We start from the raw sequence: 13,311 nt of genomic DNA, 5'->3' as shown, positions 1-13,311 counted from the left end.
ACATAAAAAGTTAATGAAATTATAGTTAATTTTTTTAAATGGTCAATTAGTTAATAAATTGGTGGATAATTTGTTTGTGACACTGTCTCTAGAACCAAAGATGTTTTTCTTTGAATATGTAGGTGAGTCAGCTGATTGAGAGTTGTGGTACAAAGGATGACCTTAAGCTTCTGATCGGTGATAGTCTGCTTTCACAGGTTAGTTTGGTCGATAGACCACTTTTAAAGTACCTCAAAAGGCTCATAGACCACTTCTAAAGCACCTCCAACAACACCACAAATCTGTAAGTTTTCAAAACTTTCAATTTATAATTCAAATTGATATTAGGGGTGTTAGAAATTAGTATAATGTAGTACATTTAAGTTATTATATGTCACTAGATATGTTAGGGATGTTAGAAATTAGTAAAAATTTGATTTTGATGCATTAGGTCAAGGACTTCAAGTTCTGCAAAAATGGTGTCGCAGGGGGGTTTCAGAAGTGCATTTCCGAAAACACCTCCCTGACTAGTTTCAGAAATGTACTTCCGAAATTTACCCAGAAATGTTTTTTTTATATTCTTGAGTGATTCGCATTCTTATGGATCTCAATTTTTTCAAGAAAATGGCAGGCTACCCCGCACGACTTAGACAAGGCGGAGAGAAACAGACAGCGTCGGCTAGACGCGAGCGGGCGGCGCAACTGGCATCAATGCAGGGACGGGGTAGAGTACGAGTAACCGTCCAGATGGATGAGGCTGGTTCCTCATCTGGATCGAGGAGTCGACTGGCACGGGTGTCTTCTTCCGGGTAGGAGGAGGTACGGGAGGAGGAGGAGGTAGATACCAGGATGATGAGGAGATACCTTATGCTGATCCTCCGCACGAGGATGAGGAGGAGGATGGCTTCCCGGGGCGTCCTAGGGACACTTCCGTGCTGGTTTCCTACCACGAGCATGTCGCTCGACATGTCTGGGAGAGAGAGGTATTTTTTTAATTTAACCGACTTTATTATTTAACCGTTTTTTATTTATCTTTTTATTTCACATTTTCTTCACGGTCTAATTAACAATCTTTTTTGTTTTTGTTTTTGTTGTAACAGGAAAGGGCGACGCTAAAAATGGTGAACCACACGCGGAAGATTTTTAATCTGTTTAAACCAGAGGCACAGTGGTTTAATGATGTGGTGACTGCTTCCGGGCTCGGTGGATTGTGCATGACCGGGTATACCACTATCACACACGGCATGCACGGGGCTTTCGTAGAGCGGTGACATAGAGAGACGTCTTCTTTTCACTTACCGGTTGGGGAGTTGACGATCACCTTGCACAATGTTCATTGTCTGCTCCACCTGCCGATTAGAGGGAGACTGCTGCACCATTCCCGGATACAAAGGGTCGAGGCGATCGAGTGGATGGTCGACTATCTGGGTATGGACTCACACATGGTTGATTTTGAGTGTCGGACGATGAATGGGGCCCATATCCGATTCTCCAGCTTGAGAGAGCTGTATGAGAACCACTTGGTGGCGGAGGCCGAGTCCGATCAGGAGGGGGACGAGCTTTTTACGGAGTATCACCGTGCATGCGCTCTCCGGTGCTGGTTCATGTTCTTGGTAGGCCCTGCACTCTTTATGGACAAGAGTGCAACCTACGTCGACGTGACTTATCTCCGCTACTTCATGGACCTGACTACCATTCACCAGTGGACCTGGGGGTCAGCTATTCTGGTATACCTATACCAGAAGCTGAATGAATCCTCCAACTGGAGGACTAGGCAGTTGACAGGATCTGCCACACTCTTGACGATACGTTTCCTTTTAATTGTTACACATTTATTTATGGTTCATATTTATTTTTAATGCATTATCGTATTTGTCTTTCAGGGATGGATCATCTCATACTTCCCCCGCATCCACGGCTTCGCCATTGATCCTGCGTACGATGACGCTTTGCCCAGGGGCACCCGATACGTTTTCCAAAGGGGGAACAACATAGTGGGACCATATCGTGGGTACCTCGACCGCACAGCTCACGATGACATTCGTTGGATGCCATTCAATGACTACACTGCTGTTGTCCCATTTGACCGCATCGCGTTATACTCTGGCTGGTTGGCATACGGGGCCAATACCATGGTGAGGTATCTGCCGGAGCGGAGCATGAGGCAGTTTGGACGTGTGCAGATGATACTGAGGTCACCGTTTGAGGCTGCTCCCGACACAGTTACCGAGTGGAGCTCACTGCTATATTTGAGGACTGGGCAGATCATTTGGTCCCGGAGGAGTATCGGCGTATGCAGACCACCTAGGAGTGGCATTGTGTAGAGGAGTATGTGACATGGTTCTACCGGGTGTCATCCTCTGATGACATCCGACGCTCCTAGGTTAACATATGAGGAGATCTTGGAGAACCAGCAGGCTGAGGATGACCGTGTCATTGATCTCCTATCGATATGCCAGCAAATAGAGATGCTTGGGTGGGAAGCATTGGACCGAGGTATCATCGCGTAGGACGGTCCAGAGGCGGTTGCAGTCGTGGAGAGGATGGTCGGTGACGCGGACGGTGCGGCGGCATATACCAGGCAGAGGAGGTCCCAGGGCGTTAGGGTTAGGCATACCTAGCAGCTGTTGCCTATTTATTTTTTAGTCTTGACTCTTTTGTATTCGGGTTGTATTATTTTGACATCTCCGTACACTATTATATATATATATATATATTTAGTTTACATTAAGTATTGCTTTTTGCATACGGGACTAAATATTGTAAACCTTAAACAAAAAACAAATAGGTTTTTGCATATTTCGGAGATATATTTCCGAAACACCGAAAAATGTGAAATTGGTGTTTTCGGAGATGCATCTCCAAAAATATCTCCCCAATTGATGTTTTCGGAGATACGTTTCTGAATTCTAGAAAAATTTGAAAGAAAAAAATTTTTGGAGATGCATCTCCGAAGCAGGAGTATTATGGGGTTTTCGTTTGAGGTTCTCCCCATAGGGAGGTCAAAAAAATTATATTTAAGTGAAAACGAGGTTGATCGGGTTGAAGACGAGGTTGATTTTGGCCCAAATATTTTTATGAGTATTTAAGAAAATAAAAAATAGAGTGTTAAATGAAATTTGAAAATATGATCACATGTATGATGTATACAAACAAATACTCCATAGGCTTCTTTTCAGAAAGGGGCAAAATTAGATTTTTATGGGATCCTTGAAAAATATACTAGATGTACTGAGAACCTCTCAAAGCATAGTTTTATTCATGAAATTTTAGTTTGGTCCTGTTTAACGGTATATCTTACTATTTTTATTAAAATATTATATTTATTCTCTATATTTTCATTATTAAAATAATTTTTACTAAAAATAATTAAGGTTGAATTTTAGACCTTTTAAAGGACAATGTTATTAGAATCAATTTTGTGGCATTGACTCCAAATTATTACTCCATCGTTCCTTTTTAATTGTCACATTTTGACTTTTTACATATATAAAAAAACTAATAATGATTGTTATTTTTTAAGCTATAATTTTTTTGTCTATAATATCCTTAACTTTTAATCATTTCAATATACTTTTTCGCTCTAATTAGGGATAATTTTGACAAAACTATAATGATTACTGTATTAAAATTTGAAAGTGACAATTAAAGTAAAACAAATTTTTTTCAAAAAATTGACAATTATAAAGGAAAAAAAGAGAGTGTTTTGTGTATAACCTCACTTCCACACATTGTAGGCACGTTGATAAATAAAAAATTATTTAATAGGGTTAAATTAACTTAAACATCATCATCATCATCATCATCAGCTTACGTAAACATCTATATGCATTTACATAATGAATAAGTTAATGAAGTAATCATATTAGTACCTAACAAAGCTACCACCTCCCATTTATGGTCACGATTCATTATTCACACTTTGAGAAAATCAACACCATGCTACAAACAGAGTGTACAGCATAACATGCAAGATGAATGAGGACAATCATATACGGGTACGGCTGAAACAAATTCATTGATGAGCCTTTCTCTTCATAGATATATTTATAGTCAGAATTGTGTTTTTCTTCATTACAAGGTACTTCCCTGTTCGGCAACATAGTTAATACTCAACTGCTACCAAACCCAGGTTTGTTACATTTCACAGTAATCAAGCGTGTTGCATTGTCCGTGCTAAGATTGTCTTTTAAGAAAAAAATGTCTTGTTGAGTTGAAATATATAAATTAAAATTAACTTTGATTTTTAAATAATGTAAGATTATTTTAATTAGTTTGAAACATTTGTTCACTAATCAAGGTTAAGAGAATATATGGCCTAAACATGTACTTATAAGTGGGGGCAATCTTCACCCTACAAGCCGGTTTTGTAGGGTTGAGTTAGGCTCAACCACACTTCTTAACATAGTATCAGAGTCTGGTTTAAAATCCAGTGGACCACCTTCTATGGTTTTCGCTATCGGGTCACCCACCATTTATTTCCACGCTCCAATTGTCTAGTCCTGAGCGTGATGGGGTGTGTTACGAGTCCCACATCAGACAATATATGACCTAAACATTTACTTATAAGTGGGGGCAATCCTCACCCTATAAGCCGGTTTTGTAGGATTGAGTTACGTTCAACCACACTTCTTAACAGACACATTGTTAACTTCGAGTTCTTAAAAATGGCATCTATGAAACATGAAATTTTTTAAAATTGTGAAATATCGGTTACGAAATACGCATCCATACTCGGTACACATACTGTACTCGTGGTACTTTTTTATTTTTATTATTCAATTTAAAATGAAATTTGTAATTTTCTCAAATATCAATATAATATATTTATGTATTATAATTTCTTTGGCATTGTATCTTAACATCATTTTTTATTTTTTAAACTTTTATTAATAATGTTTTTTTCGTAAACTTATGATTTAGTTCTCTATTCATACATTTTATAAAAAACTCTTACTCCCTCCGTTTTTTATTATAAGTCGTTTTAGAAAAAAAATTTGTATTTAAATATAAGTTGCTTTACAATTCCAATGAATAATTAATGCTTCTTTTCCTATTATATCCTTAAATATTTATTATTCTCTCTCCTTTCAATTATATAAATTTATCTTTTACATGTCATTAATGAAGGATAATTTTGTAAAAACCTTAATAATTTATCATTTTCATACAACAATTATTATTTTTCTTAATATGTGTGAAAAGTCTAAAACGACTTATAATAAAAAATGGAGGGAGTATTATTTTACTAGCGTATTCATACCTTAATTTTTTTTTAAATGTTATATCACATACTAGTATTAGTACCTGCACAGAATACCGTATCCGTACCTATGCATTATAGGATGACATCAATGTTTCGGTTGACTTCAAGTCAGCGCCACTACGATTACGAGATATTGTCTATTTTGGATATGAGAATCCTCACAATTTTACCCTTTAAAAAATGTGTCTTGTTGAACTGAAATGTGTGTGTTATATATAAATTAATTTTAAACTTAACTTCTAAATTCTAAACAATGTGAAAATTGAAATATACGAATGTTTATATAAATTAATTTTAGATTCGATTTTTAAATAATGTAAAACTATGTTTACAAGCCCAAAACACATTGCATGGTTGTCAAAATTAGTGCATATTGAAAAGAATTCTAAAACTCACGTTAAAAATAGTTAGGTAAGGTATAAAAACTTAAGTGTAAGTTTGTTTATGAATTTACAAGCATAAAAAAGCATATGTTTTCGTGATGCTCTATTTTCTAGTTTCTTATTTTCCAAAGCATGTGTATGTTAGAGTGCAGTTTTTGATTTTTTTTTTTTATCACAATACCCCAATTTCTCAGCTCAATACCCAAATTACTCCACTTTTTCTCATTAATCATAACTAACTCAATTTCAAATATATATATATAAAAAAAAACCTTGTACGGAGTTTCCATTGCTATTTACACACCTTCTTTATTTTAAAATGTCACTTTACTACTATTGACGCTCATTTATAAAGTTCAAAGGAGACTCCAATACTATTGCATATTGGTGCCCCTTCCTTATTTTAATAAGACGCACCAATAGGCCTTTATCACATATATTTTTCTATTTTTTAATTTTATTTATATAATACTTAATTATTATATATTTTATAATATATTTTAGTAGGGGCCGTCAATTATATTTGAGCCTACGTGTGACGAATTTTATATAAATTTGTGAATCATTTTTGCACACATTCCGTCATTTTCTTCTCAACTTTTTTGTTTATTTGTTCCAACATGGGTGTTATTGAAAATGTTTTTTTTAACAAGGAACAAGCCTCCATTTAAGATCGAGTTTAGGGTTTATTGAAATTTCAGCGGTTTGAAGAATGCATGAACTATTGATTAAGGGAACATCAGAATGGAGGGGAAAGAAATGTTAGAAGACTATACAAACTTACTTCACTCATATCAATTGTGGATGATAATGACTATATCCAATATTACAGGCTAATAGTTAAACTTGATTTAGATGTGGAAGCTATGATTTACAACGTTGTAAATGATGGATATGAAATTGTTTTGATTGTTGCATTGTAATAGGTCATGTAAGCATTGTCATGATTTTAATATGATGTTAGTGTTGTTCTTCTTTTTTGTAACATGAAGTTATTATTTATATAATATGAAGTTTATAAGTAATGTATCACAAAATGAAATTTTAATTAGAACTGGTTTCAACATTGGGACAACGCTTTTGTGTATGATCAATAAGATGATACAATTTGTATTTTCTTTGCAACTTATAAGTGGTGACCGTTTCAGATCTAATATGTGTGTTGTTTAGATCACCTTTTTTCTTCCTTCACATATTTTCACTGTGGAAAATTACATCCCCTTGATATGTATGGCAAGTTTCTTTGTTGGATACCAGTGGGAAGCTTTCATTGTTAACATCAAATAAGTTAACAACCTTGTAAACATCAGACATGTGCAAGAAAATGTTCTAGTGACCACTAGAACATGCCACAATAACATGTTAGTATGGCACGTGGAAGGCTCAAAACCTTCCGCAGTCGCACCAACCTTTAACACAGTAATGCCGCAAATGGTCATCCCTCATTGTGGTTCATTATCTCTTCGACATTGAAACACAAGTTTTGAGGGTCAAATCTTGTTACGATCTGTTTGTTTAATTTTCCAATTTCCTCCTTCATCACCTTCATGCAATTTTTAGTAAATAATTGTCCTGATTCTAACATTGAACTTCATTTTGAATCTTTTCCTAGAAAGTAGTGCTCCCAACCTATAGAAGGTTGCTCTCACCAATGTTGTTATGGGTAGGTTCAGAGTGCCTATATAGACAAAGTTCATTAATTCAACAAGATTTGTTGTCATGTGACTCCATCACTGACCCTCGGCAAATTCCCTTGTCCATTTCTCCACAAGAATGTTATCCATCCACCTTAAAGGTTGTTCATTTGAAATCATGTTTCATTGCAGTAGTGTTTGAATGATGATTGGTTTAAAGCATATCCTACATTATAAACATAATTAATTTCAGTCTATAATAAATACATACTAAAACAGTAAACATACATCCAATCCCAACAAGAAAGAGATTTAGTTACCCATGATAACTAAATACAAAGAGAAGAATGAAGAAGAACAAGCATCCACCGTGATTTCTCGACGATTGATGCAAACCCCAACTCCAATTCTTCAAGCTGCACCCTCTCTTGTTGTTTTCTCAGCCTCTCTCCCTCCAAAAATGGTTCTAAACCCTAAAATAATAATGGAACCCCCAAAAATTATTTTTCTACCTTATTTACACATTTTCTGCTAAGCCAAATTTGCTCTGCGCCAAAAAGTTTCGCCCGAAAAAATGTCATTTTCGCCTCACTCATCTAGCGCAAAATGATTAAACCCCCTGGGAAAAATATCTAATTTCGCCCGACGATCAAAAATCTCGCTCGTCGAATTCCATGCTTTAAGATTGCCCGGCGGCCAAGCCTCTATTTGCCACTGGAAAGCTATTGACTTGTCTCAACTCTGATTCTCTCCTAGCTCGTTTGACGACCACAAAGCATTCCACATGCTTCTTGCTCGCCTGAGGACCACAAAGCATTATGCATGCTAAGAAGTCTTCCTAGGGATGAAGACAAATGCATTAGTTAATCATTTTTAATATTAATTTTTAGTAAACTAACAAATACATTTTATGCATCAGGTTATCATAAGGCCATATATGACCATACAAGATGTTTATCTAAGGGGTGGAGACGTTGCAGCCATCTGGACTTCAACAACACCAATTATTAAATTCACTATTATAGAAATGGACCATAGTGATATAGTTAACCTACAATATGACATGCATCAGAACATCATATTATTACTGAGGTGCTTCAAAGATAAACATAAAAGTAAAATGTCAGACTAATAGGAATTTGAAAACTAGAAAAACTTCAACAAGGCAGAGTATCATCAATGAAGGAACCACCGTAACTTTGTCATGGATGACTATGTCATGCCAACTGAATGTAAACCAATTCCTCAATTCATGGCATAATATAGATCGATTACAATTGGCTATCTATCTTAAACTAGATTGTTAGTTGACACACATGAACAAACACCATCTTCAAACGTCCAACATAACCAACAACAAACATATACCCATATCCCAACTCACAAAAAATTACCAAACCAAACCATAACTTTTCATTAACACCAAAAAACTAATACATGCCATACATCCATATCTTAACATAACAAAATTACCAAATCACACAACAACCTTTCATTAAAACGCAAAAGCAATACATGTCAAACATTCAATCAAAAAACCAAAAGTATAACATTTTCTACCAACAGCAACCCCAAGATTTTAATCAATCTTTCCGGCAACAAACATCAGTCACCAACCCATCATACTCATACCAATACCATAAACAACATCTCAGACATGCACATAAATTTCCAAACACCACCACAACAAATTCTTTTTCACCCCACACAAACATTCACACCAAATTCACCGCTCCATAAAAAATACTATCGCCCAATCATTACCACATCAACCCAAACGACAACTCAACCAGACTTTCAATACGTGGGTAATGACTTAAATTACAACAACGTGACAACCAATTTGAACCTCTTAGACAAACTCAAAGACTTTTTTTTTCTTGATGAAGGTGCGAGAACTTTTTCAAACCCACCTCAGCATATTCAATTAAGACCTCAACGACAATTAGCACATCGTCAATGTTAAAATAAAGGTCACTTTGATAGAATGTATCATTAATATAAAAAAATTGTAATATAATTTTTATTATATTTAAGTAATACTTTATTAATTTTCCTAATTAAATTATTTTACGAATTATTTTTATCTAAGAATTTGTTATAAAATAAAATAATTATAATAATTGACAATAATTAAACAAGAATATTATATTAAACAATAATTTAAAAATAAATTAACAAATAAATAATTAAATAAAAACAAATAAAAGTAAAATAAGGAGGAAGGTCTTCGTCTACGAGCATCTCCTCTTAAAACAAGGGAGCACTAATAGCATTTGCGATGCCATGATAAAATAAGATTTATCTTGAAAAAAGGAATAATTTGTCCATTGAGTTGAGAAATTTTGATATTGTGGTAAAAAATCTGGCAATTTTTAGCTTTGTTATTTCCACGTTAAAGTACAATGATACACGAGAAAAGAGCAGTAAAAAGTTAAAACACAACAAAGCATTCACTTAACCTATCCATCGTTTTGTCCACGCCAGTCGAAAGAAACGAAACTATGCCTGCTACCAGCTGTAACTCAAATCAATATGGACAAAAATAATGAATATTTAGAATTACACGTGTTGATCAACGGGCTAAAACAAGTGGTACCCCTATCTTTAAACGTTGCCGGTTGTTGATTCATACAGAACATGTGTCATTTCAAATTACTAATATTGATATTGTTTGTTTTCCAAACTGAAGTAGATTTTACTGACAGTAATAAACAGAACAAACTCTGCTAGATCACACAGCATAAATACAGACACTCTTACTACTATGTAACAGTTAGCAAAGAAAAGTTATTTTTTTCAGTTTGTGGGAAAAATCTTTTGAGTAGATTTGCTTTGCAGCCAAAAAGCTTACAGTTGTTGCTTCAGAACAAAATGTTTAGTGGACGTGTCATATCTCTATGGATTTTATTTGTGATGTGGCAATTATTTCATACTAGTAGAGCTGTCAAATAAGCCCAATTTTTCAAAGCCCCAATTTTTTAGCCCCACTAAAGCCCTAGTTTATTAAGCCCTTTATTAATGAGAAATTTTTTAGGCCCCATAATTTTAGGCCCCTTAATTAATATGTTATTTTTGGACCCTATTGAGGGGCCTTATTTTGTTTCAAAAATTTCATTTCTAGTTTCAATATGGATTATCATCATCATATCATACTAAATTATAATTTTAGAAGTTCTTCCACCAAAATTTTCCGCCAATTTTTTTAATAAATATAAATAATTAAATTAATTAAATGAATTAAAAACTCCCACTATTTCAAAAACACTTTCTTAATTATTATAATCAATTTAAAAACTGATTCAAATTATGTATTTTGTTTTCATAACTTCATCAAAAAACTGCATCAAAATGAATCCACTACTCGATCCCACTAAAGAAACAACTATGGTTTATATGTTGCTGCCTTAATTTTTTTTATGTTCTTCTATTATTTAAAAATTACTTTTATTTTTTCCGAAATTTAATTTAGTTTTATAATTTTTTTCAATAGAAATGAACCGTCAGCTTTTATTTAACTTTTGGTGTCTAATTTGAGGTCAAGCAATTGATATTTTGAAGCACTAGCAGTTAATTTTTTAATAACAAAAAATTACTTTTATTTTATTAAAAAAATAATTTTTTATAAAAATGTTCAAAATTTGAAATGGATCATCGGTCTTTATCGATCTGTATAATATTTAGTTATTATTATAAACAAAATTTATATATTAGAATGAATGTCACCATCATGTGAATAAATCAAAGAAAATCAAGGTAAAATGAACTAAACACAAAATATATTTATTGATTCATTTATTCTTTTTTAAAATATAAAATGAAAACTAATTAAGTACTATTCAAGAAAGCATTGCCAAATATACTTATTTATTTATTTAAATATCTTCAAGATATTTAATACATATGGAAGAGAATATACGCATGGCCCTATGTAATAAAGATAAACAATTCTTGAAATACTGAAATGAATTACTAGTAGATGATAACTTAACAAGTAGATGCTTTAAAATATAATCGTGTTTGAAATTTTTCAATGATTCAAGAATTCAACTTTGAATTAAGATTTTATTTGATTTGGGGCCTAATGGCCCTCTTTTAAATTTTGGGGCCTTTTAAGTTTGGGCCCTATGTGTTGAAGGGCCTATTATTTTTAAATTTTTTTTAGGCCCCATTATTATGGGGCTGGGGCTCAAATTAATTGGCCCCATAAATTGACACCTCTACATACTAGGAGTAAATAGAATAGGCAAATGCAGACCAGGCCAGATGCAATTTCATAATGTTCATAACACCAAAAACTGGTTTGATATCAATGCCAATTTGTTCAAGCATGGTTAAAAGAAGCAAATATAGTACTCTGAATAAATAACTATTTAAATTCAAAATACTGAGATTCCCTACAACAACATAACATGAAAAGCATAACAAAATCATAAAGGATTTGAGAGACTTCACTCTAGTAACACATTATTAGCTCTAAAAGCATCAAAATGAAAAACACAAAAATTGACTAACTCTTGCCCATTTGCTGAGAGGATACAATGCAAGTGCCTTGTTTGTTACCATCAAATCCTCTTCCTCATGGTTACTTATTTTCCAATTCTTCAATTAAGCTAAATCAAAATCAAAATCAATTCTGCTGATCATTCCTCCTCCCAGTCCCATCACCTTCCCTATCCTCAAGCAACCTTCCACTCTCCTCATCAGCCTGCGCAGTTTTCTTCTGCGTCTCCTTCGCCTTAAGCGCCTGCAGCTTCGAGTGATTATAATAAGCCACACCAAGAAAAGCAAGCCCATACCCAAACAAATTAATCGGCGTAACAGTATCCTTAATCACACTCCACGAAAACGCAATCAAAAGCCAGTCCTTCACCACGCCAGCCACATTCATCGTCAAAGCAGACGTCTTCCCAACCAAAAGAAAAACAGCCAGATTCAAAGCAAATGCACAAAGAGAATTAGTCCCGAAAATCATAAAATCGAAATGAAAACTCGAAGTATCTCTCAAAACAGGAAACTCAACGAGAATCCAAGGAACAGACAAGAAAACTAAACAACAAGGAGCAACATAGTACAAAGACGTTATCGGATTCAACGAAATCCCTTTCGAATTCAACAAGATTTGAATCATAACCAATCTCGTCGCCTCGAAAGCCACCGCGCCAAGCTGAAGAATCACACCCCATGTATCAAATCTCGCTTCACCATAAGCCGCCACACCAACACCTAAAGAAATCGAAAGCATGTTAAACATGGTATCATTCTTATAATTCTCTTTCTTCAAACAAACACCAATCGAGTAAACAGCGACCGGCATGAGCGCTTTCAGCATCTGGATGAACGAGACAGAGAGATAGATATACGCCGAATTGGAAAGCCATAAAGAAAGCGAATACAGCGCTCCGATTGGGACGACGGAGGAGAGGTAAACTTCGCGTGACATTGAAACGGGTTCCACGAATTTGAAGACGCGAACGAGGAGGATAGCTAGGGTTGCGCAGAAGGACATGTGGATCATGGTTAGGGAGATGGGGAAGGGCCAGTTGTACATCTTTTTGTCGAGGATGTATTTGTTGTAGACGATGACGGTGAAGGATAAGAAGATCCATATCGCTACGTAGGTGTAGGATAACAGGATCTTTTTCATTACGCCATCGCTAACAGATCCACCTTTCCCCATTGTTGAACAACGAAGAAGAAGATGATGAAGATGCAGATGAAGAAGAAGAAGAAGAAGAAAGAGTCAGAGAGTGATAACTGAAAAATAAAATTTTTGCGACTTATAAGGATACAAAACAACTATTTAAATCAGAATAATAGTTAATTATAATATTATTATATTTTTGTTATTATTATTATTACTGTTATTATTTTATTATTATTATTATTATTTTGTTATTTAAAATGCAGACTAGTAGACTCATACCGTAAGCGACACTTTTGGCTTTATGGCAAAAGTTAATTTTGGTGGGATTCATTTATTTATGGTCAATGTATAATTTTAAATTACGTTATCTTGCCGATAATTGTATATATCGTATTCTATACT

The 13,311-nt window shown here is 34.4% G+C and overlaps 1 protein-coding gene across 1 annotated transcript; it reads right to left on the bottom strand.

Moving 5' to 3' along the window:
- Positions 1-11,615: 11,615 nt before the first annotated feature.
- LOC131655132 (probable sugar phosphate/phosphate translocator At5g25400) lies at positions 11,616-13,027 on the bottom strand. The gene has a single exon (XM_058925036.1). The coding sequence runs from the start codon at positions 12,940-12,942 to the stop codon at positions 11,893-11,895; it is 1,050 nt and encodes a 349-aa protein (XP_058781019.1). The 5' UTR covers positions 12,943-13,027; the 3' UTR covers positions 11,616-11,892.
- Between the last annotated feature and the right edge of the window lie 284 nt (positions 13,028-13,311).

This window comes from Vicia villosa, linkage group LG3 (genome assembly GCF_029867415.1).
Source record: "Vicia villosa cultivar HV-30 ecotype Madison, WI linkage group LG3, Vvil1.0, whole genome shotgun sequence".
In the NCBI taxonomy this organism is placed as follows: domain Eukaryota; kingdom Viridiplantae; phylum Streptophyta; class Magnoliopsida; order Fabales; family Fabaceae; genus Vicia; species Vicia villosa.
Note: the sequence above shows the minus strand (reverse complement) of the source record. Positions and strands in the feature narration are given on the sequence as shown.